The sequence below is a fragment of the Talpa occidentalis genome, unplaced genomic scaffold, assembly GCF_014898055.3.
Source record: "Talpa occidentalis isolate TD23 unplaced genomic scaffold, MPIMG_talOcc4v2.1 talOcc4.15, whole genome shotgun sequence".
NCBI lineage: Eukaryota > Metazoa > Chordata > Mammalia > Eulipotyphla > Talpidae > Talpa > Talpa occidentalis.
The window spans coordinates 20,244,137-20,271,331 of NW_023601543.1; the positions used below are offsets into that span (position 1 = coordinate 20,244,137).

General features: G+C 40.5%; 1 protein-coding gene across 9 annotated transcripts in view; it reads left to right on the forward strand.

Moving 5' to 3' along the window:
* The window catches only part of CUL4B (cullin 4B), a 50,860-nt gene extending 35,990 nt beyond the window's left edge, over positions 1–14,870 (forward strand). For 5 of the 9 annotated variants that reach the window (XM_037512000.2, XM_037512004.2, XM_037512002.2 and 2 more), the window contains 11 exons: positions 308–426; positions 1,028–1,220; positions 2,441–2,545; positions 3,039–3,149; positions 3,594–3,685; positions 5,275–5,382; positions 6,196–6,309; positions 7,032–7,137; positions 7,885–8,057; positions 10,171–10,323; positions 12,437–14,658. In XM_037512000.2, coding sequence (XP_037367897.1) covers positions 308–426; positions 1,028–1,220; positions 2,441–2,545; positions 3,039–3,149; positions 3,594–3,685; positions 5,275–5,382; positions 6,196–6,309; positions 7,032–7,137; positions 7,885–8,057; positions 10,171–10,323; positions 12,437–12,532 — 1,370 coding nt within the window. In that variant the 3' untranslated portion in view covers positions 12,533–14,658. Of the gene's footprint in view, positions 1–307; positions 427–1,027; positions 1,221–2,440; positions 2,546–3,038; positions 3,150–3,593; positions 3,686–5,274; positions 5,383–6,195; positions 6,310–7,031; positions 7,138–7,884; positions 8,058–10,170; positions 10,324–12,436 lie in introns of all 9 variants that reach the window. The other 4 variants (XM_037512001.2, XM_037512005.2, XM_037512007.2 and 1 more) reach the window with 3 other exon arrangements.
* The last annotated feature ends 12,325 nt before the right edge of the window (positions 14,871–27,195 follow it).

A 27,195-nucleotide genomic window follows, 5' to 3' on the forward strand; every position in this document is an offset into this window, starting at 1 on the left:
ATGTTGCTTAGCTCTCTGGCCGGGAATCGAACTCGTGCTGCAATGCTGGCGATAGCTTAATAGTGCTGAGACTTATCCCCTGCACCACCAGGCAGACCCTGTTTTTATTTTTATAAAAACTGATGTCACTTTATTTAGTTTCCATTCAGGTGATATTTTTACTTGTTTGTTTTCAAAATAAATGTTACAGCTCACATGCAAACTAGTTCAGACTAGTATCATCATGATTTTTTTCATTTACATTTCATTGAAATATCTGACATTTTTGTTTACTGTTTTTTAAATGTCAAAATGTTTCAAAATTTAGGTTTAAATAATCTTCTTGATGAAAACCGAATTCAGGATTTATCTCTCCTGTATCAACTCTTCAGTAGAGTTCGAGGTGGCGTTCAGGTTCTCTTACAGCAGTGGATTGAATACATTAAGGTATTAACAATTAACCTGTGATTTTTTTTTTTCCCTTCTAATGACTTTTTATCTACACCTGGAGTGCATGTCAGCAATCATTTCTTACTTGTTAGATAAAACTTTTTTTTAAGTAATGGGAATTTTGAGACCTGTCAAACTGAAAATGATAGCTGTGTGGCAAATCAGCAGTAAAATTTAACCTGATGTCTGACTGATTTCTAGCTCCAATACTTATAGCAGAAAATGTGGAAAAAGAAAGAGGACAATTTTGGGATTCAAAATTTCATTCCTTTCTTCAATCTTACACTGAAACCAGATTGCCACTAAAAAAATTTCAAAGCTGGCTTCTTTAAAAGTAAGGAAAAGAGCTCAGAGGCTTATAATATTCCATTACAATATTGTATGCCTAGTGGTCATTCCTTATTTTTTGTGATTATAGATGAATAGTAGCAGTCTGGATGTTTTATCACTGTTTTTTTTCTTTTTCTGACTTCAAAGACAGCTTTTATTTATTTTTTTGAGATATTTTAAATATGTGTTCCAACTAGAAATATTTTGAAATTGTGTTCACCATAGACAATTCAGTTGTAGTTAAAAAGTGGAAATATTTGTTTTTTAGGCATTTGGCAGCACTATTGTAATTAATCCAGAAAAAGATAAAACCATGGTTCAAGAATTGCTGGATTTTAAAGATAAGGTTGATCATATAATTGATATCTGTTTTATGAAGAATGAAAAATTTATCAACGCCATGAAAGAAGCATTTGAAACATTCATTAACAAAAGACCAAACAAACCTGCTGAACTTATAGGTATTTTCCAGTCCCTTTTTCCATTGAATGTTCTTTTATTCATAAAATTTCAATTAATCCAAACTTTTGACAAGATTGTAGTAAATAAACCTGGATGTAAGAAGTAAGTCCTTCCAGCTGAAGAGCATCTCAGAGCCCACATATCAAGCATGTTATACTTTCTTTGTAAGATGATAGTTTGTTTTTTTTTTTAAAGATTTATTTATTTATGCATACAAGAGCTGGGGTACAGGCCAGAGATACAGGGGTAGGAGGGTGAGAGGATCCACCAGAGACAGAATGGGGAACAGAATAGGCAGAGTGACTGAAATATACTGCTGAGGGGAGCAGTGGGCGAGACAGGAGAGGTCTGCTTCGCCATGTGGGTTGCTCTCTGGCCAGCTGGGGATCAAACTTGTACTGCAGAGGCTGTGAATTGCTTCATAGTGTGGTGCTTAACCCTTGTTCCACCAGGGAGGCCCTGTAAGATGGTACTTTGAACCCTATTTACTTTTGTTGATAATAAACCTGATAGCTTTTTTCCAAGCCTTCAGCAATTTAGAGGCCTAAACTTAAGAGTACAAGGATGGATATCACAAATTACAATTGTCAGTGAGAAAGAAAAAGTCCAGGACAAATATAAACCTAATAATCTGGGCCACTTAGTATAAGGGTGTGATGTGGTATAATGCAGTGATTCCTAGACTTTACCACTCAAGTTCCCCTTAATGTAAGAGGAGGAGGTTCCTTGAGCAAGTTGAGGGTCATCTACCAATGGATAAAATTTCATTGTCTACTACTAATCATTAAAATATTTGCAAAGTTTGCCTTTTCTATAATGTATCTGTTCTGTTTTAATAGAAAAGTATTATTTAAGATTGCTTATCATCTGCATAAAATAGACACTCCAGAAAATGGGCCATACTTTTCAGTGACTTTGATTACTCCATCACAAAGCTGTCTGCATACTCCCATTTTAATAATTATCAGTATACTGGGGAGTATGTTAGATCTTTAGTCAGAAGTCTTGGGTTTGAGTTCAGATTCCGGTATTTATTAGCTCTGTAGCATTGAAGTAACTTGATCTTCCTGACTTTGAAGACTTTTAGAAGTGCATTTGAAACACTGAAAAATTCAGTGTACCTGCTCCTGTTTGAGCATGTATAATGCCTGGTACCTCATGAGTACACATGATCACTAAAAATCAAATCTCCTCCTTCCTTTCCCCCCTCCCATTTTAGCTAAATATGTAGATTCAAAGCTTCGTGCCGGCAACAAAGAAGCTACAGATGAAGAACTTGAAAAAATGTTGGATAAAATTATGATCATATTTAGATTTATCTATGGTAAGTGTTTTTCTCTTAGTATTTTTCTTTTAAAATAAAGCATTAGAGAAACTAGTGAGTATAATCGACCTGGATTTTGATTTGGGAGTTTAGAGATTTAAAGTTCTATTTTTTCCATGCATTTCATTCATTGTAGTTATTGAGGAATGTTACTTGATTGCCTTGTGTTTTGACTTTTCCATTATTAAGAGCCTTGATTTTTGCTACTTGTTTTAATCTCTGTGGAGAATTAATGCTTAAAGCTACCAGTCAGCTAAAGCTTTTCTAAAGACAAATGAATGCAGTCTTAACTCTTTATAGCAAGAACTTTTGAAATGTTTGGCACAAAAAAAATCTACCTCCGATTTAATGTTTCTTGCATTTAACAATCTGGGATAAAATATGTAGTTAAATAAATTGGACTAATGGTGTGATTTATTAAGTGCTTTGAAGCAGTTTTCTCTGAACTTTTTATTGGAATATTATGAGTGTTGTGTTTTGTTGCTTGACATAGGCAAGGATGTTTTTGAGGCCTTCTATAAGAAAGATTTAGCCAAGCGCCTATTAGTTGGGAAGAGTGCATCTGTAGATGCTGAAAAGTCAATGCTGTCCAAACTAAAACATGGTATGTTTGTCATTCTTTCTGCTCCTTTTCTTTGATTTCCTTATTTTTATTCTTTCAGCTGACTGCCTCTTTTGTCGACATTGTATGTTCATGTGATAAAAATGTAAATTAAGTTAATGTCGTTTCCAGCTATTGTGCATATCCTATTCTACATGTCCAGAGCTCTTGCATTTAAAAAAATAATGCATTGTTCATGTTTTTATTATTTGTATAAACATTTCCCATTTATTTTATGCCTAAATAGTAGATAAGGTTACTACAGGATTAAAGAGTTTGACTCTGAATTAGTGGGGCATACACTTTGGGGTAAGGATTTCTTTTTATTCTTATGAATAGTTACAGATCATATTTCATGTTAAAATTAATTACGCATTTCATGTTTTCCATTTTAAATTCTTTCATTTTTGCCACTTAAAAACATAAATCTGTAAACATCTTTAATAGAATGTGGAGCTGCTTTCACCAGCAAACTTGAAGGAATGTTTAAAGACATGGAGCTTTCTAAAGACATCATGATTCAGTTCAAACAGGTAAAAGTGAGTTAAGCTCTTACTAATTCCTCAAATTTAAATGTTTAGTGACCACCTTGCTGTGATTTGTACTGAAGAGGATAAATAAAATCATGTATGTATCGTAAGCACTAAATAACAACTTAGATGATATTCACAATAGAGAAAAAGCTCACCAATGAAATATAAATGTATTTGACCTACTTCAGTATTTATTTTCAATATATACCTAGGGTAACAAAATGTATTGAAGTGTTGGTGATTTGCATGTTCAAAACTGGCAGTGGGGAGAGAGGAAAGGTGATAAAGTAGTAGTAGAATAACTAGAAATGTTGGTAGAAGGTGATTTTGAAATACTTAACAGCATAGGAGATGAGGACAGCAAATTTGAGTTTTCACTAAGGGCTTTGGGATTGACTTTTACCACCATATTGTGGTGAAAGAGGAAGACTAAGGAGAAAGATTAGGAGCAATAGTATCCTTGGTCTTGTAGTAGCTACAGAATAGGGTTATCTGCGCTGCCCTTTCTGCCTTTTCTTCTTTCCCCACTTCAGGTCACCCCTGCAGACAGGCAGCAGAACAAGTGAAAAACTAGAGACTTAAGCTTGCTGGTGGGGTGAGGAAGAGGGGTTGCTGTAAATGTTCCAAGCCACATGGGGGTCTCCAAAGTAAGATGGTATGGGGAGAAAATAGAGAAGGGATCTTATAACCACCCCACTGTATGTGAAAAATTATTTAAGCTGGTGATGCCTCTAATGAAGTCACAAGATCCTTGTGTGCCATTGTAACAAAATGTTAACCTATGCACTTTTCTAGTGCACTTACTAATAGGCATTGTTTTTGTTTGTTTGTTTGTTTGTTTGTTTTATGCATACAAGAACTGGGGTGTAGGCCAGAGGTACAGGGAGTGAGAGGCTTCATCAGAGACAGAGTGAGGAGCAGAACAAGCTGATATACTGAAATATACTGCTTAGGGGAGCAGCGGGTGAGACGAGAGGTCTGCTGTGCTGTGTGGGTTAGCTCCCTGGCTGGGGATAGAATTCATGCCGCAGTGGCTGGCAATAACTTGATAACGCTGAGACTTTAACCCCTATACCACCAGGGAGGCCCTAACAGGCATTGTTTATAGTCCTTTTTGTTTTGTTTTGTTTGTTTGTTTTTTATTATGTGTGCCTACAACTTTTATTTATTTAAGATTTATTTATTTATTTACGCAAGCACTGGGTACAGTCAGAATCTCGGGAGGGTGAGAGAATTCACCAGAGCCAGAGAGGGAGAGCAGAGCAGGCAGAAGGAGTGAAGTACACTGCTGAGGGGAGCAGTGGGCGGCAGGAGAGGTCTGTGCACCATGTGGGACCCTCCTCCGGTGGCTGGGGAGCAGCCGGGGATCGAACTGGTGCTGCAGAGGCTGCGGGCAGCTTCGCAACCCAGCGCTGAACTGCTGTATCGCCGGGGAGGCCCTGTTTATAGTCCTTTTAATAGTGGCCTTTTATTTTCAGAATGGTCAGTATTTGCATATAATTTTATAATGGGGAACTTTTTGAATGGCTCATCATTATGACATGAGATGCATTTGCTTTTCAATTTAAGATCTCTGTGTGTTGATCTTCTTATAGTATATGCAGAACCAGAATGTACCTGGGAATATTGAATTAACTGTGAATATTCTGACAATGGGTTATTGGCCAACATACGTGCCTATGGAAGTCCATTTACCCCCAGAGGTAAGAGTTGCTAGGTTTGAGAAATAAATATTTCTATTTTGCTTGTTACTTGAAAAATAGATAGCTTTTAACAGTTGGTATCAGTAAGTACATCAACACCAAATGACAGCTGTTCTGGTAATTTACTCTTTTACTCATGCAGTTGTATGATTGTAGCATAGCTAATAGTTTTTGGGTTCAGGGCCAATTTCCCTGACCTTTCATTTCCCCAGATTGTGCCCATCACTACCCAGCTCTTAAAAATTTTTGCCCATGTGACCTGGGCGGTTGCTGTATGGTAGGTTGTTGAGTAAATTCATCCTAATTCCTGGGGGCATGAATAGCTCGGGGCTGAAGTCTAGAAAGGGCGCTAAGACTATAAAGATACTGCGAATCCTCCATGATGATCGTGGAAGCTTAGGAAATAGCTCTTTCTCAATGAAAGGGAGAATACAGAAACAAGAAGAGAAAAGGGCTAAAGCAGAACTTTGGAAAAGGCTCAGATTAGGCAGGTAGTAGGAAAAGGAAACTGAAGGAAAAACCAACAGTGATAAAGAAGCAAGAGTGATAAAGGAACCAGCATGTGCAGAAGCACAAAAGCCACTGGAGGTGAATGTTCCAGAAGAAGGTATGATTAAATGTTACAGAGATCAAAGAGTAAAAAGACTGATAAATGCTATAACATTGTCATTGTTGGGAAATCATTACCTTACATCTAGTGATCAGGGGACCTACTGGGCATCGTCTTTAAACTTTCCAAAAGCGATTACACATTTAATATGAATGTGATATTGAATACAGAGTTTAAATAAAGCTTTGTTTTATTTATTATAGATGGTAAAACTTCAGGAGATTTTCAAGACATTTTACTTAGGCAAACACAGTGGCCGGAAACTTCAGTGGCAGTCAACCCTAGGACACTGTGTTCTAAAAGCCGAATTTAAAGAGGTAAGTGGATGTTCCTAAAACTTAGTTTTCATCTTCAGTATTGGGGTCAGCCCTCTTAACTTGAAGATTTAAGCTGTTTTATAAATGTATCTAAATATCTACATAACACAATAGTACTTTGTCACAGCTTTGTGTATATTTTAAGAATGTGATCTTTTCCACAATTGATTTGTCTCTGCTGCAAAACCACAAACAGCCCTTTTTCCCACCTGTGGATGTACAATTCACACTACCACTTCTGTTTTGTTTTTTTTTCACACTACCACTTCTTGACAGAAGCTTTCTTGTTGCTGGGAGCTAGAGACTAGAGTGGGTGTCAGGGTAACAGTTCCCATATCTAATTTCAAAAGATTCCTGTGGCTTTTCATGACTAATCTGAATCAAACAAGTTGAAAATGCATTTGAAATAGTGATTTCTTGCTGCTCGTGATAAATATCCGTAATAACACATGGGGCTGAATTATTAATTTTCATTACTTTGTTGTGCTCTTTTAATTACAAGTCTTAAAGACCTGTAGAAAGGTCACCCAATCCTTCTCCCTATTTTAGGTAGGATCACACCTAAACCCTACACTGAACATACTGGATTTTCTGGATAATGTTAATCCGTGTTTCTAAAACCACTAATTGAAAAATGCTTTTCCTGTAAGAGATTAGTTATTTGATTAACTTTTCATGTGTTTTTAAAAAGTGATGGCTAAATATTGCTGTTTTTCCAACAGGGTAAAAAAGAACTCCAGGTCTCTCTCTTTCAAACACTGGTGCTGCTAATGTTTAATGAGGGAGAGGAGTTCAGTTTAGAAGAAATCAAGCAGGCTACTGGAATAGGTTTGTGTTGAATCAGTCCATTTAGCAAACCTTATTCAGTGTCCACTATTTTAAGAACTCTGTGGGGGTGATACAAAGTCATAATCCCTCCTCAGCACTCTTGATATACCCCTGGGGAAAGGGGGAAATGACACTTGAAATAATTTTAAAACCAGCAAGAACCAGTCTGGTGCTAACTAGGAGTAAGTCAGGAGAGCAACAAAGTGAGAGATCACTGTGGACTAACACGGTTGGAGAAAGCCTTCGTGAAGGAGGTGGGAATTGAACTGGACTGTAAGTTTCAGTTAAGGAGAAGGCATATGCTGCAAGAGGAAATATTGTGAGAAAAGGCCTTGAAGTAGAAACAGGCAAAGGTCATGGAAGCGTTTTAACTACAGCATAGAATGGGTTGGTGGTATCCCAACTAGCAATAGGAAAGAGAACAGCTTTATGGGGAACATGAATGGATAAAATTTTTCGGTTGCTAGTAAGACATCCAGGTGGGAGGTATACTGTAAATGTGGGACTGAAAGAAGTGAGATGTCATTTCTAAAGATTGGTAGTTATCCACAGGGAATGATAATTGAAGCTTTTAGAGGCCCACCAGGAAAAAAGCTACTGCGTAGAATAAAGAAGAAGTTGTTGAAATTGGGGGAAATTGGAAACAGTTTTAATAGAGGGATGGGGTGGAAGCTACATTGAGGTTGAATGTAGCTGTTCCTGTTAAAGAGCCAGTTACAAATAACTCCGCCACTGTTTCCTTTTCAGAGGATGGAGAGTTGAGGAGAACACTGCAGTCGTTGGCATGTGGCAAAGCTAGAGTTTTGGCAAAAAACCCGAAGGGCAAAGATATTGAAGATGGTGACAAGTTCATTTGTAATGATGATTTCAAGCACAAACTTTTCAGGATAAAGATAAATCAAATCCAGATGAAAGAAACGGTATTTCTTTTGCATTTTCCTAATCTTAATGCAGTGGAATTATATGTGGCCATAATATAAACATTATAAAGAAGATTTTACATCTATAACAGTGCTGGCGTGGCGAGGGCACACTTAGCATATTAATTTTCCATGCCTATATCTAAGTATATTTCATTATTTGATTTGGGAATTTTGGGGTGGGGGGAAGATGCACACAATTGGGCCTGATACTCAACATAGTTTGGGGTGGGTTTTTTATTTCCAGTATCACTGTGGGAAAACTGGAAACTATTTCCTGTTTTAAGTGAATTAAGTGAACGCCATGTCTTAGCCTATGGACTGGTACTCTACTTACATAATATATACAGCATTTACATTAGCTGTGTAGTCTGTTGATTCTTTAAATTCTGAAATGATTACTAATGCATTTTTATTTTCACAAGTAATGGTAATTTCTTGGCCTTTTTTTTTCTTTCAACCAAACCATCCATGCCCATATCCTGCTTTTTCATTTAACATTAAATTTTTAGAATTTTTTCATACCATTAAATGTCTTTACAATATCACAAATAGCCATATACTATTCTTTTGCATGACTATTATAAATGATTTCAGCAATGTCCATTACTGAGCAGTTAAGTTCATAGCTTTTTAGTATTGTAATTAAAACTGCAAGAAACACCTTTGTACCTAAATCTTAATCTCTCTGAGCTTTCCCTTATATTAATCATGGAAGATGATCTTTTGGGTCAGAGTATAACCATTTTAAGACTCTTAATACATAATGTTCTATTGTGTTCCAGAAATGCTGGACCTATTTACACACCATCTGGTAGCATGGGTGCCTATTTTAATTGTGCCCTTGCTCTATCACTAAAGATTATATTTTCTTCTTAAAATCTTTGCCAGCTTGCTTTTAAAAAATATGAATGGTTTAGTGTTTCTTTGCTTAACAATGAATATAGTTTGTTTTGGCCATTTCAATTTATGAGAAACTTTTATTAAGAAAATCAACTGCAGCATTTCCTGAAATCTGTTGGCTTCAGTTCCAACTGGAACTAACGCAGTACCTGAGAAAAAGTTTTAATGTGAGACAGAGGTCCGTATCTCAAACAAATTCCTGTCTTTCTCAAATTCACATCAAAGTTAGAAGAGTCTCTTAGAAGATTACTGTGTCCTTTTAAAAACATTTATGCTGTACCAAAAAGAAACTGCTAAAAGCCCAAACTATTCTTTTAATTTAAGTGGGAAAGATAGCTATTTTGCATTAGCATTAAGGTTGGTGAACTGAACTTATATATATTTTACATCACTGTACATTTTGTACAATATTTGCTTTCTTTTCTCAGATGTAGTCCCCATAGAATTCCACCACCAATTCACCCATGCACCATCACCATAGTCCTTTGTGTTCTTCCCGCCCTTGTTTTGATGCCTCGCCTTCTCCCTACCCTATATAATATCTCTGATTCATAGTTGCCTGTTAATTTTGTTTTGTTTGTTATTATTTTTTTCCCTGATCCCTTGTTTGGTTCCCCTATATCCTCCCCTAAGTGAAACCATCCAATATTTTTCTTTGTCCTTCTGACTTATTTCACTGAGAAAAATCCCTTCTAGCTTTTATCCTTGTTGTTGCAAATGGCATGAGTTTATCTTTTTTGATTGCTGAATAGTATTCTACTGTGTATGTATACCATATTTTCTTGATCCAGTAATCTATTTTTGGGCATTTAGGTTGTTTCCAAATCTTATCTATTATAAATAGTGCTGCAATAAACATAGGGGTACAGGAATTCTTTTGAATTAATGTTTTTGTGTCCTTTGGGTAGCTTCCTAGGAGTGGAATTGCTGGGTCATATGGTAGCTCCATTTTTAGTAGTTTGAGGAACCTCCACACAGCTTTCCATAGTGGTTGGACCAGTTTGCACTCCCACCACTAGTGTAGGAGAGTTCCTTTTCACCAGATCCTCGCCAACATATGTTGTTGCTAGTTTTTATAATATGTGCCATTATCAATGGTGTAAGGTGGTTTCTCATTGTGGTTTTGATTTGCATTTCCCAAAATGTACAATATATAAGTCAACATGTTTCACTTCAGGTGTCATTCTTAACTTTAAAAATTTTTTGTTAGGTCGAGGAACAAGCAAGCACTACAGAAAGAGTATTTCAAGACAGACAGTATCAAATTGATGCTGCAATTGTTCGAATTATGAAGATGAGAAAGACACTTAGCCACAATCTCCTTGTTTCAGAAGTGTACAATCAGTTGAAATTTCCAGTAAAGGTAGGTGCTTCTGTATTTTCATGTCAAGCTTTGATATATACGTAAAAGAGATTTTCAGACACGAAACTTACAGAGATTAAAGATTTATGGCCAATTGGGAGGACAAAATGTTTTAATTTCTTGTACTCATAGGATTAAAAAAAAACCCTTTGTAGGGCCTCCCCGGTGGCGCAGCGGTTGAGCTGGGTTGCGAAGCTGCCCGAGACCTCTGCAGCGCCGGTTCGATCCCCGGCTGCTCCCCGGCCACCAGAGGAGGGTCCCACATGGCGTGCAGACCTCTCCTGCCACCCGCTGCTCCCCTCAGCAGTGTACTTCGGTCCTTCTGCCTGCTCTGCTCCCCAATCTGGCTCTGGTGAATTCTCTCACCCTCCCGCGCTTCTGACTGTACCCAGTGCTTGTATAAATAAATAAAAATAAATCTTTTAAAAAATAAGTAAATAAATAAATAAAACCCTTTGTAGCCTATGTCAGCAGCTGTTATAAAGGAAAAAACAATTTATAAAAGCTATTCCACATGAAAGTTTAGCTGCTAAACTTTTTTAATGAGTCTTTGGAATTTTCAGGTTAATTCACTATATTTCTTTAGAGCATTTGCTATTTTTGTATTTTTCCTCTTAATATGCCTTGTTATTTTCACAGATTTGGTTGTTTTATTTTTTTTTTCAAAGATTTATTTACTTATGCACACAAGAGCTGGGGTACAGGCCAGAGATGCGGGGTGGGGGGTGAGAGGACTCACCAGAGACAGAGTGGGGAACAGAACAGGCAGACTGACTGAAACACACTGCTGAGGGGAGCAGTGGGCAAGCCAGGGGAGGTCTGCTTTGCCATGTGGGTTGTTCCCTGGCCGGCCGGGGTTTCAACTCATGCTGCAGAGGCTGCAAATTTGCTTCATAGTGTGGTGCTTAACCCCTCGAGCCACCAGGGAGTCCCCAGATTTGGTTGTTTTAAATGAAGTTAAATCTTCTATAATTACCCATTAAAAACTGTACAGATAAGTAATCATCATTAGGTATCTTCTTGAAAGTTTAGCAAAAATTGTGGCAAACTGACATTAGTCATTAAACAGACTTGTTCGAGTGCAAGTAAATGTGGTATAGTACTTGACTCTTTTCCAAGCTTTGTAAGAGTCTTAACTGTGTGATGATAAACACTTGGAAGAGTGAATAGACTTGGTTAGCAGGGTTCTCATGAGCTTTGGGCTTAGTAAATCACTTCATCTTGCTGAACTGTTTCCCAACTTGTAGGATTTTTTTTTTTTTGAGGCGTAAATGAAAATAACATATATTAGCATTGGGTCTGGCACAGAGTACACACTCAATAGCTGTTCTCATAGGGTAGACTTTCTCATTTTCCAAACCTAATACTGCCTTCTCATTGCCAAACTCATCCTCATGTTCTGCCTAACAATCATTATGCCTCCAGCTGGAGACATCACCGATGCTAGAGATATTAGAGGATCACTCTAGTAACATTGTGCTAATACTCTACATATTAGACCATAATTAAAAGAATGTCATTTTGATTTTCAAACCTTGCATAAGATAATGGTTAAAATTTTGCCTGCCCACCAGACTTTCTCAATTACCCCTCTCGAGCAAATGTCCATGTTACATAATCTGAAAAACACTCTATTAGCAAGTAGGATTATATTCTTTTTATAGACTTCATACAAAAGACAGTGGAATTTTGTCATCCAGGAATGAAGAATGCAGTTATAAGGAACTTCATAAACTTTCTTGATTTTTATTTATTTTTAAAAATGTTTATGTATTTATGCATGTAAGAACTGGGGTACAGGCCAGAGGTGCAGAGGGTGAGAGGATTCACCAGAGACAGAGTGCAGAACAAAACAGGCAGACTGACTGAAATACTCTGCTGAGGGGAGGAGTGGGTGAGACATGAGAAGTCTGCTGCACCATGTGGGTAGCTCCCTGGCTGGCCGGGGATTGAACTTATGCTGCAGAGGCTGCAGACAGCTTCACAGTGCTGTGTTTAACCCCTTGCGCCACCAGGGAGGCCCTGTGTTCTTTTTTTTTTTTAATGGAATTTTGGGAAATAGCATGAACCGGTGATTATAAACTTTGCACTGAAAATTTGCCTTCTCTTACAGCCTGCTGATCTTAAAAAGAGAATAGAATCCTTAATTGACCGGGACTACATGGAAAGAGATAAAGAAAATCCAAACCAGTACAACTATATTGCATAAAATATTGGCCTTGGAGCATTTGTTGTCACATGCAGTAGCCGGTGGATAAACTAACTTGTCAATCCAATGTTATTTGACTTCTTTTATACTACCGATGACCAAATGAAGCAGTATAATGGGATAGTTGAGGTGGACTTTTTCAGTGGTTAACATGCCCTTTTAAAGAGTAATACGTACCTTTAAGAAGAATGTTGTTGAACTCTTTGCATGTTATTTAGTATGATGTGCAGAAAACTCTTAAGAAAGTACCTGGTCTTCATGATTCCTGTTTGGAACTGGGGAAGAGGTCCCTATGACTATTAAAAAAGGAGAGGGGGGTTCTTATACATCGTTAATTATGAAGCAAAAGGTTTATTTGCTTAAAATGTCATTTAAAGATACTTAAACTGCATGCAGACTTTATTTACTGTACAGAGTTCTGGATGTATTTATCAAATAGAAAAACCACCCTGGACTTGGTTGTTCACCTGTTTTGTGATTTCCCATGAAAAGAAAATAAGTTGTCATAGCTATTGGTATTTTACTCTAGGTAATGTTCTGTTACACTGAAAGGGATGTTTTTTAAAAACTTATTTGGAAACAAGTTTTCAAGTAGAGGGACAGTTGCTTTACATAATCTCTGTATATACACATCCTAAAACTTCACATTTATGACAGTGGGATGTGTGTATATAGCTTAACCCTGAGTTTACTGTGCTGATTAACAGGTACTTGTAAAAAGAGCTGAAATAGAAAATTGTTGATCAGTTGTGCTAGACGAACATGGTAGGAGAGAAAAAATCCAGTTCTTCATATTAAAAATGAATACAATATGAACATTGCAAAAGAGACCAAAACCCACATGTTTTATAAATTTTTACAGGAGCAGAAAATCATCAGCTAGTTTCCAATTTCCTTTTGACTTTAAATGTTATTTGAACAGTTTTGTCTTTAACTTGGACCAATTGTAGATTGTTACAGGCTTCCTAGGATTTAGCATTCCTATTTACTCTACCAAAGGTTTTTGGGGAGGCATCCCAGCTCTCCTCTTCGTTGGTAAATAAACCTTTCCTGTCATCATTATTCTAATTTCCTAAAGCCTTGCATAAAAAATAAAAAGGTCCTCCCTCATTTTCCCCACACATCCCCTAGTTGGGAATTTAAAAATCTGCGTCTTGCTGATATTTTTCCTTTCCAAACTGAAGATAAAAGAGTTCTTATAGCCACTGGACACCTACTTTCAGGGAAATGTCCTAGGATTGTTCATATATAGAAAATAGTGAAAGTACTGTTCTTCAAATTGGTAAGTCAGCGAAAGTCTTCTCTTTACCATTAGTGGGGTTTTTGCTTCCTTGTTTGTTTTTCCTTGACACTAGGAAAGGAATTGAAAGAAACAAAATTTTGTTTTGATTTTGAAGTCAGAATTGCTTTAATGCTTTTTTGCAACAGTTTATTTCCTTGACTATTTGGAACTAGTAATAAGAATAGCTAGGCTTCAACTGAGGACACTTAGGGCTCTTGTGTCTGCTTTTGATTGTTTCCTTGAGCTCTCAAAGACCTGTGACCAGCTATTTTTAAAAAGTTGTCTTTCTAATTGTATCAACTTGCACACTGTTGTCTAATAATATGTGGTATTTAGAATGCCTTCCTAATTCTTTTTGAGCAGCCATTGCCTATATTTCCTCAGTTCCTCCTTGGTTTCCTTACATGAACTCATCTGACATGGAAATACAGTTGTTTTGTTTGCCCTCTCTGTAATGACCATCTAAGTCAGTGTTCTAATCATCCCTGATGGTCTCTGAGATATATAGACGCTACTACAAGAATCAATAGTTATTCTTAAAGAATTTTAAGGTAGAATTGGTCCTGTTAGAAGAAGACTCTTGCTGTCAACTTTGTTATCTTGAAAGCTGGTCCCTTCCCTGCGGTTCTTAATTTTTTGAAAACTTGATGCTGTTTCATCTGCAAAATTGGCAAGACTATTAAAAAGCAAGTTGAGTGGAGCTGTTTAAGAAATTGAAAAGTGATTGCAAACAACATTGGATAATTGTGACTTTCAGTCGTTGTTCTGTATCAGTTGAATTTTTGTGCTCTTTTCCCTGTGTATGTGGTGGTTCTATTTTTCTCCAATAAAACTTTTATTTAAAAAAAGTTCCTGGAGAAGATCTTTAAAATTCACATATTGTAAAAAAAAGTTATAAAATGATACAACTTACTATTTCTTTTAATAATTTCACGTCAGTTTTGCTATTTAAATTTTTCTCTGGTGGTGGAGGTTTCATGATAATGCTATATAGCGATGTGGAGAAGTGTATGATAAAGATTAAGTAAAATTCCCCGGAATCCTCAAGGTGGGTATCTGTTTTTATTTTCTTTTAAAGATTTATTTATTTAGGCATATAAGAACTGGGGTACAGGTCAGAGGTACCGGGGGGGGGTGGTGAGAGGATTCACCCAGACACTGGGAAACAGAACACACAGACTGACTGAAATACACTGCTGAGGGGAGCAGTGGGCAAGTCAGAAGAGATCTGCTGCGCCATGTGGGTAGCTCCCTGGCTGGCATGGAACTCGTGCTGCAGAGGCTGCAGATAGCTTCACAGTGCTGTGCTTAACCTCCTGCACCATCAGGGAAGCCCAAGGTGGATATCTGTTTTTATTTTTTTTTTTTTTTTTTTTTATAGAGGCATGCTTTATTTATTTGTTTGCTGGTTTGTTTGTTTGTTTTGTTTATACATGCACTGGGTACAGTCAGAAGCGCGGGAGGGTGAGAGAATTCACCAGAGCCAGAGCGGGGAGCAGAGCAGGCAGAAGGACCGAAGTACACTGCTGAGGGGAGCAGCGGGCGGCAGGAGAGGTCTGCACGCCATGTGGGACCCTCCTCCGGTGGCCGGGGAGCAGCCAGGGATCGAACCAGCGCCACAGAGGCCGCGGGCAGCTTCGCAACCCAGCGCTCAACCGCTGCGCCACCGGGGAGGCCCGGATATCTGTTTTTAAATGCCCTATTTTAAAGACCAAATAACACTATAAATACTGTTTTGTTCAAACTCAAATAGTTTCATAAAATCACCATGAAATTAGTTGAGATTTTCAGTAAAATGCTCAATAATCTTACCAAACCAGGGCCTCCCTGGTGGCTCAAGGTTATTAGTAGTCACTGCAGCATGAGTTGGATCCCCGCCCAGGGAACTAACCCACATGGCACAGCAGACCTCTCCTGTCTTACCTGCTGCTCCCTCAGGAGTGTATTTCAGTCAGTCTGCCTGTTCTGCTCCCCACTCTCGCTAGTAAATCCTCTCACCACTCCCCCCAACCCTGCACCTCTGGCGTACACCCCGGCTCTTGAATGCATAAATAAAGAAAATATTTTTTAAAAAGGAACCTTACCAAACCAGAAATCAAGCAGCTTTTCTACTGAATGGGCTTAACATGATGTGTAGCCATACTCAGGAAATTCTTACCTTGTATATATTTGTACAGTTCAGAAAATCAGTTCATTCTGTTTAGACTTCTGTGTCTGAAGATTTTCAAAAATTTACTTTTTAATCTTAGTGTCTTTTTTTTTTTACATGAGTTTTGTTTTAATGACCATTCTGTTTAATGCTGTGAATGACAGGAATGTTATAAACATGTTCTATTCTCTCATCTTCATAAGATTGCCCAAATTGTTGATTAAAAAGAAAAGAGCAGTAATGGGAATTTGCATAACTCTGCTTTATATAGTATCTTTGTTAATGCTTCATTAATACATGTTTTTAGTTGCTTACAAAAAATTGCTTTTACAGTTGAATAGTAGAGAGATTTGAAACATTTGGTACAAATTTAACAGTTCAGTTAAATTTATTTTCAGTTATTTTCTTTGCTATCAAAAATACATTATTTTTTATATGAAGATTTATTTATTTATGCATAGAAGAACTGGTATAGACCAGTGGTGCGGGGATGTGAAAGAGGTGAGAGGATTCACCAGAGACAAAGTGGAAAACAGAGCAGACAGATGTACTGAAATACGCTGCTGAGGAGAGCAGCAGGTGAGACAGGAGAGGTCTGCTGCACCATATGTGGGTTAGCTCTCAGGCAGTGGTCGTGATAGTGCTAAGACTTAACCCCCACACCACCAGGGAGTTTCCCCCATTTCTTTCTTTTTTTAAAAAGATTTATTTATTTTTATGCAAGAACTGGGGTACAGGTCAGAGGCACGGGAGGGTGAGAGGATTCACCAGAGACAGCGGGGAGCAGAACAGGCAGATGGACCAAGGCACTGCTGAAGGGAGCTGTGGGCATGGCAGGAGAGGTCTGCTGCACCATATGGGAATCTCCCTGGCTGGCCGGGGATCGAACCCGCACTCCAGAGGCTGTGGACAGCTTCACAGCGCTGCGCTCAACCCACTGTGCCACTGGGGAGGCCCCCCCCTCCATTTCTATTTTTGAATAGACCTGTAATATACTTTATTTTTATTTGTTTATTTATATTTTATTTATTTGTTTGTTTGTTTTGTTTATACATGCACTGGGTATAGTCAGAAGCGCAGGAGGGTGAGAGAATTCACCAGAGCCAGAGCGGGGAGCAGAGCAGGCAGAAGGACCGAAGGACACTGCTGAGGGGAGCAGCGGGCGGCAGGAGAGGTCTGCGCGCCATGTGGGACCCTCCTCCGGTGGCCGGGGAGCAGCCGGGGATCGAACCGGCACCGCAGAGGCCGCAGGCAGCTTCGCAACCCAGTGCTCAACCGCTGCGCCACCAGGGAGGCCCAACCTGTAATATACTTTATATTTAAACAATCCTTAGAAATTTTGTCCAGCATAGGGAAAAAAACTGACCTTTTATAAACTGGAAAATTTTGTGTGGAATATAAAAATGCTTTGGAGACATAGTAGAACTTTATTAAGTGTTGCAAACTATATAAAGACATAACCTCATAGACTCTAATTGTAATAAGATCTTTTAAAGCTTTTTTTAAAATTTTTTCTTATTGTAAAATTTACATTTTAGCTTCATAGTGTACAATTCAGTGATATTTAGTACATGGACATTTTATGCAACCATCTCTCTTCTTTAGTTCCAGAATATTCATCATCCCTAAAGGAAACTCTTTATCCCTTAAGCCATCCCTCTTCATTCCTTCTCCAACCAACCTTTGGAAAACATTAATCTGCTTTCTTTCTATGTGGACTTGGCTAGTCTGCATATTTCATAGCAAATGGAATCCTAAAATATTTGACTTATATGTCTGGTTTCTTTTGTTTAGCCTGATGTTTTCAAGTTTTATCCGTGCTGTGTGACATCTATCAGTATTTTATTCCATGGAATGGCTGAATAACATGTATATACCACATATTTATTCATTCATCAGGTGATGAACATTTAGGTTTCCTCCTTTTGGCAATTGTAAATAAGGCTACTATGAAAATTTATTTACAAATACCTGTTGTGAGTCCCTGTTTTCAGATATTTTGGGTCTATACTCAGCAGTGGAATTGCTGGGTTATATGGTCACTGCTTACCTTACTGAGGAACCACCAAAGTTTTGTATAGCAGATAACACCATTTTATGTTTACACCAGCAATGTATGAGGTTTTTAGTTTCTCCACATTCATGAACACTTTCCTTTTTTTTTATAGATTTATTTATGCATACAAGATCTGGGGTGTAGGCCAGAGATGCAGGGGGGTTGAAAAGATTCACCAGAGACAGAGTGGGGAGCAGAACAGGCAGTTCTACTGAAATACTGCTAAGGGGAGCAGCGGGCAAGACCGGAGAAGTCTGCTGCACCATGTGTGTTAGCTCCCTGGCCAGGGATCGAACTTGTACTGCAGTGGCTGTGGATAGCTTCACAGTGTTGCATCTTAACCCCTTGTGCCACCAGGGAGGCCCCTCTTCTACTTTTAGCTTGGACATGTTGTATAAGAATTCAATTCTCAGTTTCCTCATGCATAAAATGAAGGCAGTACTCTAATACATACTTCATAGCTCAAGTGTTAATGACATAGTGTACATAGGATACATAATATGTAGAATGTACTCAATAAATAGTAATTATTTCTACATTATTTAATCGAGTAGAAGCAACATATATTAGCTGTTGGAGACTTGATGGTCTCATGGATTTGGATATATGTATGTATGTACATATACACACTTTTCACATTACACTACAGCTTTACTTTTTTGTTAATTATGAAACAAGTCTTATATAGTGATACAGCCCCATTTGGTCTCCATTTTCCTATTTGTCTTTCAATATCTAATTTGCCTTTAATATCCTAAAAACATTTTCTTGCTTCTGCAGTGACATTGTCTTCTGTCTTCAGTCCTTGAAACCTGCTTCTTTGCCTTTTCCACTCCATGAATCTAAATTGCTGTCCTTAGGAAGGAGCGCCCTCTGGCTTTCATTTTGTCAGTTGAGGAGACTATGTCTTACTCTTGTGGTCCCTTCATATAGTCTCTGAGCAGAAACCTAATCCCAGAGAACACAGAGGCTGTTAAAGCTGAAGGTTTTACTGTGTAAAACCTCTGGCTATTATAAAATATCCTTGTATTTGAACTTCCAAAGGTGTCATACAGTTACCAATTAATATTCAGCCCACTTCAATGAATTTTGCACAAAGATTATTAAAGAGATTTTCCCAGACAAGAAATCACGGAATCTGGAGACCTAGTAATCAAATGCTACATAACCACTATTGTTCTGTTTTTGTTTTTGTTTTTAAAGATTTATTTATTTAAGCATACAAGAGCTGGGGCACAGGCCAGAGATGCGGGCGGGGTGTTGGGGGCGGGGGGTGAGAGGATCCACCAGAGACAGAGTGGGGAACAGAATAGGCAGACTGACTGAAATACACTGCTGAGGGGAGCAGCGGGCAGGAGAGGTCTGCCTTGCCATGTGGGTTTGTCCCTGGCTGGGGGGATCGAACTGATACTGCAGAGGCTGCAGATTGCTTCATAGTGTGGTGCTTAACCCCTTGTGCCACCAGGGAGGCCCCCACCGTTGTTTTTTTAAAGCTTTATTTATGCATACAAGAACTGGGGTACAGGCCAGAGGTGGGGGGGCGGGTGAGAAGATTCACCAGAGACAGAGTGGGGAGCAGAACAGGCAGATTGACTGAAATACACTGCTGAGGGGAGCAGTGGGTGAGACAGGAGAGGTCTGTTGCGCCATGTGGGTCAGCTCCCTGGCCGGGGATCGAACTCATGCTGCAGTGGCTGCAGATAGCTTGATAGCGCTGAGACTTTAACCCCTGCACCACCAGGGAGGCCCCAAAATCTTTTGTCTTTAACTGAAGATGTTATTTAAGGTGATGACCTGAGCTATTTTGAGGAGTTACTCAGTTTCCTGTCTCTCCTTATGTGTACAGGAGGTATACATGTTATTAAACTTCTGTTTGGTTTTCTCCTATCTTTTCTTATATGGGATGTCTCTGAAAACTTCAAGAACCTAGAAGAGTAGAGGAAAAATTACTTTTCTTCCCCTACACATTGGCACATCCTAACTTCTCCCTGCTGCCACGCTCTATAAAACCCTTTCAATTACGCACGACCCATCTGTGTTTTCTCCGTGGTAGCTGCTTTTCTGAACTGTTGCATTGTCTGGTGCACAAACATTTCCTCTCACTTTTTCTCCTATGCGCTCTGACGAGATGGCTCCCAGTCCTCTTTCTTAACATGTTGAGATACAATTGGAATTCACTATTCTGCACAATCAACAGTTTGGTATGTGTCACTACAGTATTGGTTTATCCCCAGTGTGGAAGACGCAGAGAATATGCCATCCTAATCCCCCTTCCGGGAAAACTTTGCTGCCTACCTGTGGAAAGTGCTCAGACACCATTGTCAGTCACTTTAGGGTTTGCCTCCATTTCAGATCACGAGGTTATCCTTTTTTCTAGGGCAGCCTGCGACCAGTGATTGCCAGAGGTGAGGTTATAAGGGCAATGCTCAATCCAGATCTAATTGTACTGTTGTCCAAGGCTTTACTTGGTAGTTCTGTTCGACTTCCCTTTGCCAAATCCTGCCTCTCACCCCTTTCTTTCATAGATACTGATCTTTAACTATCTTGCATAGTAAATTCCATCTTAGCCTCTGCTTCTGGAAAACCCAACCTATCTCACCCCACCTCCTGCCCTTACCGTATCCACAACTAAAATACACACGTTATCAGGAGCCTCATTTTCCAGTCAGGAAACTAAAATGATGCTGGGCAAAACCAGATGGTACCCAGAGACCCCAAACAGTTGAAAGGAAAAAGTGCATTTTCTGGTTCTAAATGTCTGGCCATCTGTGTGCACAAAGGAAAGAAATCATTCTAGAGTGATCAAAGATCTTTAATCAGTGAGAAGTTCAAAGGAAATAGAGAAGGGAGAGACTCCAGATCAAACTGAAATCACTCAAACCCTTGTGGGCAAACATCCAGTCAAACAGGCCTGGCACAGAGCTGTAAAGTCGCCAGGAGAAAAGTGCAAGGCCCTTCCTGGCAGGGAAAAACAAGTAACAGGTTTGGCAGGGCTCCAGAGGCTGACAGGCGTGACCTGAAACACATAATGTAACATATAATCCACTACGAAGTGAAGCTGATGGCAGCCTTGAGGAGCCCACCTGCCAAAGTGCTACCAGGTGCAGCCATTCCAGGTCTCGTGTCTTTCCTTCCTCCCCATTCCAAACCAATACATATCTGCCTCGCTCCTTCCTCCTTCCCAGCTGCCCCCCAATCCAGAAGTCCAGTTCATTGGCCTCCCTGGTGGCCTAGGGGTTAAGTCTCAGCGCTATCACCACCAAGACCTGAGTTCAATCCCCGGCCAGGGAGCTACTCACATGGCGCAGCAGACCTCTACTGTCTTGCCCTCTGCTCCTCTTGGCAGTGTATTTCAGTAGAACTGCCTGTTCTGCTCCCCACTCTGTCCCTGGTGAATTCTCTCTACCCTCACACCTCTGGCCTGCACCCAAGTTCTATGTATAAATAAATAAACCTTAAAAAAAAAAAAGAAAGGCCTCAATGGTGGTGCAAGGAGTTAAGATGCAGCACTGTGAAGCTATCTGCAGCCTCTGCAATGCAAGTTCCTTCCCGGCCAGGGGGCAACCCACATGGCATAGCAGACCTCTCCTGTCTCACCTGCTGCTCCCCTCAGCAGTGCACTTCATTCAGTAGATCCGCCTGTTCTGCTCCCCACTCTGTCTCTGGTGGATCCTCTCGCCTCCACTCACACCCCGCACCTCTGGCATCCACCCCAGCTATTGTATGCATAAATAAAATAAATATTTAAAAAAGTGTATGATTTGGGCCTCCCCGGTGGCGCAGTGGTTGAGCGCTGGGTTATGGTAGCCAGTGCCATAGGGAAGCCCAATTTCCCCATGGGGCTGACTAACCACGGATGGCTCTGTCCCTTCGTGGTCGCCAAATCTGTTATAGGACAGGGAGAGGGGCAGCCCAAACCCCGCAAACCTGCCTGTTCTAAATGGGTTCTGCCATCCGCCGCATCAACACAAAACATATGAGACTTTAATGGGAAGAAACTTTAATTAGGAAAAAATACAGGAAAGACAAAAAATCTAGTTTCTAAATGAAACACCCAGAGTTACCCGTCCCCTCATAGGTAAAACTCCATCCAAATGGGATCGGCCCAGAACAAGGCCCCAAAGCCTGCCACAAGTCTAAAGCATTTTCCAGTGGGGACCCACAGAAAAGGGTCACAAACAACCAGACAAGCCCGGAAGGAAAAGAGCAAAATCAACATCAAGATAAAAGCTGCCATGGTCACCTCCCCATGGGTCTCACCCACATCTGTGTCACCCTGTCCACGACCAAAAAGACAAACGCAGTTTCTTCACGTGTCTCTAGGCTCCTTGCACCTCCTCCAGGTCTCCTGGCTCCATCCTGCTTCCTTCCTCAGTCTCTTCTGCGGCTTCTCCTCTTCCTGCTCAGCTCCACCCTCCCTTGGGTGGGGCAGGGAACCTCCCCCTTTCCTGGGGACCACCCTGTTACAAAGCTGCCCGCGGCCTCTGCAGCGCCGGTTCCATCCCCGGCTGCTCCCCGGCCACCTGAGGAGGGTCCCACATGGCGCACAGACCTCTCCTGCCGCCCGCTGCTCCCCTCAGCAGTGTACTTCGGTCCTTCTGCCTGCTCTGCTCCCCGCTCTGGCTCTGGTGAATTCTCTCACCCTCCCGCGCTTCTGACTGTACCCAGTGCATGTATAAACAAACAAACAAACAAACAAATAAATAAATAAAGCATGACTCTATAAAAAAAAAAGTGTATGATTTTATATATTTGACACACGTATGTGCATGAAACAACTGTGGTTGTTTATGTCCTTGTCATCGGCAGCCACCCTGCCAACGCAGAGGAGGCTCTAGGCTTTGATGAAGGATTTTGCAGTCATAAAAGGATTGCAGGTGAGTAAGAGCCTGGAGAAAGACTTCAAAGCAACTACTGCCAGTGAATTTAGAAGCACCAACTTTAGACATAAAGGAGAACCCTTTATTGTTCTTGTCTCCAAGAGGCCATAATTAACTGGTAAGGATTACATGCTAAGCTTGGCGCCAAAGCCAAGAATATAAAGCAGCATCACACTGCAAAAACAAACTGCATTGAAAGCCGAGGCCTCCAGGGGGAGAGAGCTCCTGGAGTGATGCCTAGAAAGCGGCAAAGCCTCTGGTGTCACTAGCTCAAAGTACAATAGTTGCTCTGCCAAGCAAGGTCGCCTTGACCTCTGACACCAAGCGCGGCCTCCCACAGGGGCGGCCGGCCCTCCGAAGGCAGCAAATGCAGGCGACTCAAAAAGCCAGGATTTCGCCCAGATCGGTGCGCCCCGATCAGTGCGCCCCTCTTCCCGAAACCCCCACGCCCAAAGGGGCGCCGACCCGACCCAGCTCCTCCTTCAGTCAGCCCTTTCCGCTCTAGTCCACCCAGTCGAGAAACCAAAATTTAGGTTAAACCCACGCTCCCGCGCCTTTAACAACACTAAGAAGGGGTGGAGAGGGGAGGGAGAGCTAATCACTTCGGGTTAAGTTTCGTTTTTATTAAAAACTTCACGTGATTGCCCGACTCTTGACTCAGCGCTTTCTCCCACCAGCCGCCCTTCATTTATTGGGTTGTCGTCACCGCCTGCCCCTTTTCTCGCAGTCCCGTCTAACCGGTTGTGAACACATGAGCGGCGTTCTCCCATTTGGGACAAAGAACGAGCACATCATCTGATAAAGTCATTTAGCCACTTCATTTCAAGCCCACAAAATGATAAGATAGGGCTTTTTAAAAAATCACTTGACACATTCTCCTTCACTTCCTCGCGGAAGTAACGGCCACCCATTGTCTTTAAAGGAGCGTCAGGTTTTCTTGTTTTCACTCTTCTGCTTCAGTTCTGGGTTATTACAGACTCGTCCTTAAGCAAATGGGAGCATTAAAAGACTTGTTACAACAGTTGTCCTGGGCTTTTTATCTCTCTCTCCCCCGCGGACACATCCCCAATAGCGACAATTCTGAGAAGCTTTGTGTAAATTGAATTTGTAGGACTCAAACATTGATTTTTGTTTTTAAAAGCAATTTTAATCGTTATAATAAAAATAATTCACACTCACGAAAGAAAAGGCGGGCAACCAGACCACTGAAAAGGGAAAAGGAAACTATTTACAATCCCAACACTTGGGAACAATCCTTGCTAATCGTTTGGTGTCTTTCCTGCCAGTCTTTTTATTATGGGTTTTTAAAAACCATTGTTAACAATGCAGTGTTGTTTACAACTTCTTTTCCCTCGTTAAAATGTTAGCATTTCTCCATTTTCTTAAGAACTTAACTTTTAATGACTACAACATTCCATTGTATAAATGCAATTTGCATTGCTTAATCTTCCATTTGGGGACATTGGGTTTAATATTTTCAATGGAGCTACATATTTCAAATAGTTCCCAAAAATTCTTTTTGTGAAGTGTAGCATCCTTTGAAATGCAAATAGCCGCTCCCAGACTCAATCTATTTTTGTAAACTCTGGCTTAAAGTAAAACACACCTAAATTTTTTTTTTTAAGTTTCGGATTTGAGGTTTCCCCACAAATATATGTTTAAAAAAAACCCCAACACTATTGTAAACATCTTTTGTGTTTCTTCTAAAGCACTTCAACTCCGCATCTCACCATAAGAACCTCAGTTCATGAAAGGAGAGATTTGATTCCTTTCCCAGTTATTCCTTGCCACTGAGTAGAGGAAAGAAACTTGAAGAGAATGAACAACCACCGCACAGCAATGGGGGTTGTGAAGAGGGGCCAGAAAGGAACCCAGCATCAGAGTAACAGAGAGAAGTAAAAAACTGTGTCTGCTTACAGTTCAGGCAGTCAAAGTGAAGTGAAACCTGCATGCAATATTGGAAGGCAGATCTAAGTCACACAGTAACTATTCTTTTATCCCCTTGTCCTAGGACCTGGTTTAGCATAAGCACAGAGAAGAGAATCAGTTCATTCAACAACAGTTGCGGACTACGGAGTGTGACCATGTTATCAGTCACTGTGATTGGTGTTTAAGATAGATCAGGGGACATAAAAAACACAAATCCCTGCACTTTGTGCCCTTAACATTTTAGTGGGGAAAGAGTGACATTAAACAATAAACACAGTAATAAATAAATTGTATTTTATGTTAGGAAGAGATAAAGTGTCATGAAAACAAGGGGCAGGAAAGGGGAGTTCGAAAGTGTGTGTTTTTCAGTATTAAATAAAGTAAGTTGTCAGGGTTATTTAGCTTCATTAAGAAAGTGATGAATAAGCAAAGACTCTGAGGAAGTGAGAGAGTTAGCCATCTGGATAGCTAACAGAATTTCCTGGTAGTGAAAACAACCAGAATAAAGACCCTGTCTTGGGGCCTCCCTGGTGGTGCAAGGGGTTAAGCACAGCACTGTGAAGCTATATGCAGCCTCTGCAACACCAGTTCGATGCCCTGCCAGCCAGGGAGCTACTCTCCTGCTGCAACCGCTGCTCCCCTCAGCAGTGCATTTCGGTCATTCTGACTGTTCTGTTCCCCACTCTGTCTATGGTGAATCCTCTCACACGCACACACACACACACACACCCGCACCTCTGGCCTGTACCCCAGTTCTTATATGCATAAATAAATAAATCTTTAAAAAAAAATAAACCTGTCTTGGGTCCGAACCTGAGGAACAGTAAGGTCGCTAACGTACATACATGGAGAGAGCAAAGTTTATTGCTTAAAAGTAAATGGCTAGAGGGCCTCCCCTGGTGGCGCAGCGGTTGAGCGCTGGGTTGTGAAGCTGCCCACAGCCTCTGCAGCGCTGGTTCGATCCCCGGCCACCAGCGAGGGTCCCACATGGCACGCAGACCTCTCCTGCCGTGCCTGCTGCTCCCCTCAGCAGTGTACTTCAGTCCTTCTGCCTGTTCGGCTCCCCGCTCTAGCTCTGGTGAATTCTCTCACCCTATCGCGCTTCTGACTGTACCTAGTGCTTGTATAAATAAATAAATAAATCTTTAAAAATAAAACAAAACAAAAAAAGTAAATGGCTAGATATGTGATTACAAAGTACGAAAAAAAAAAACCTACCCACACTACAAAGTTATGAGTACATGAGCAGCTGCTGAGCTGGAAAGAAGTTATCAGATGAAGATTCCAGGCAGGTTTGCTAGAACTTGAGCAGTGGAACGAGAATGTGAGGAGGGCATATAGCATGGGGCTATGACCTCAAACTGCCCCACAATCATGGGTTAGCCTTGGAAGTTTCTAGAGGATTAGATGAGAAACCTAAATCTTGACGTCATTGAAAACTGGCATGTGCTCTTTATTCTGGGACTTTTAAGAGGCAAAAGAAACAAGTCAAAAACCAGAAACTCCCTTTTCCATCAAAATCTTCTAAATGCCACTTTCAGAGGGAAAATTCTCAGAGACCCACTTCTTCCCTAAAGCCTGCTAGTCTTTCATGGAGGGGTTGTTGTTAGTTTTCTATTGCTGCTGGAATAGCTCACCACTGAATGGGCTCAGAACAACTCTCCCTCAAACATACCACTTTGGCATGAGGATTATTTTGAGCATTCAAAATGCATTGAAAAACTTAGCAGATTCAGGAAGCGCCCCTTTCCTCTCCACAATTGACTAAATTTACAATGGAAATGGGTCCTATCTTAGGAAAAAAGCTACCTCCAGGGAGATCTCCAGGGAGTATGGGCTAGGTGTGAGAGTGCACCCGGAGGAGAGCTCTGCAAAGCCTGTTTGTTCAGATTCTTTCCCAGGTCTCATTATCTGCAGGGCAGTAAAAATTTGTTTACTAAAAAATTTCCTTTCCCATCTTTCCGTGAATTCTCTTCCTCCCTTTTCAAGTCCCAGGCCTCTTGTCCCCTTTATTTATTTATTTTTAATTTTTTTTTTCCAAAGATTGATTTATTTATTAATACAAGCATTGGGTACAGTCAGAGGTGCGGGATGGTGAGAGAATTCAGAGCAGAGAGTAGAACAGGCAGAGTGATGAACTACCCTGCTGAGGGGAGCAGCGGGCGGCAGGAGAGGTCTGCACGCCATGTGGGACCCTCACCTGGTGGCCGGGGATCCAACTGGTGCTGCAGAGGCTGCGGGCAACTTCGCAACCCAGCGCTCAACCGGTGCGCCACCGGGGAGGCCCTCTTGTCCCCTTTAAAAGAGGACAACATATATTTAATTTTGCCTTAAAGTCTGTGGGCTTCTTGTGCCATTGTGGTGCTC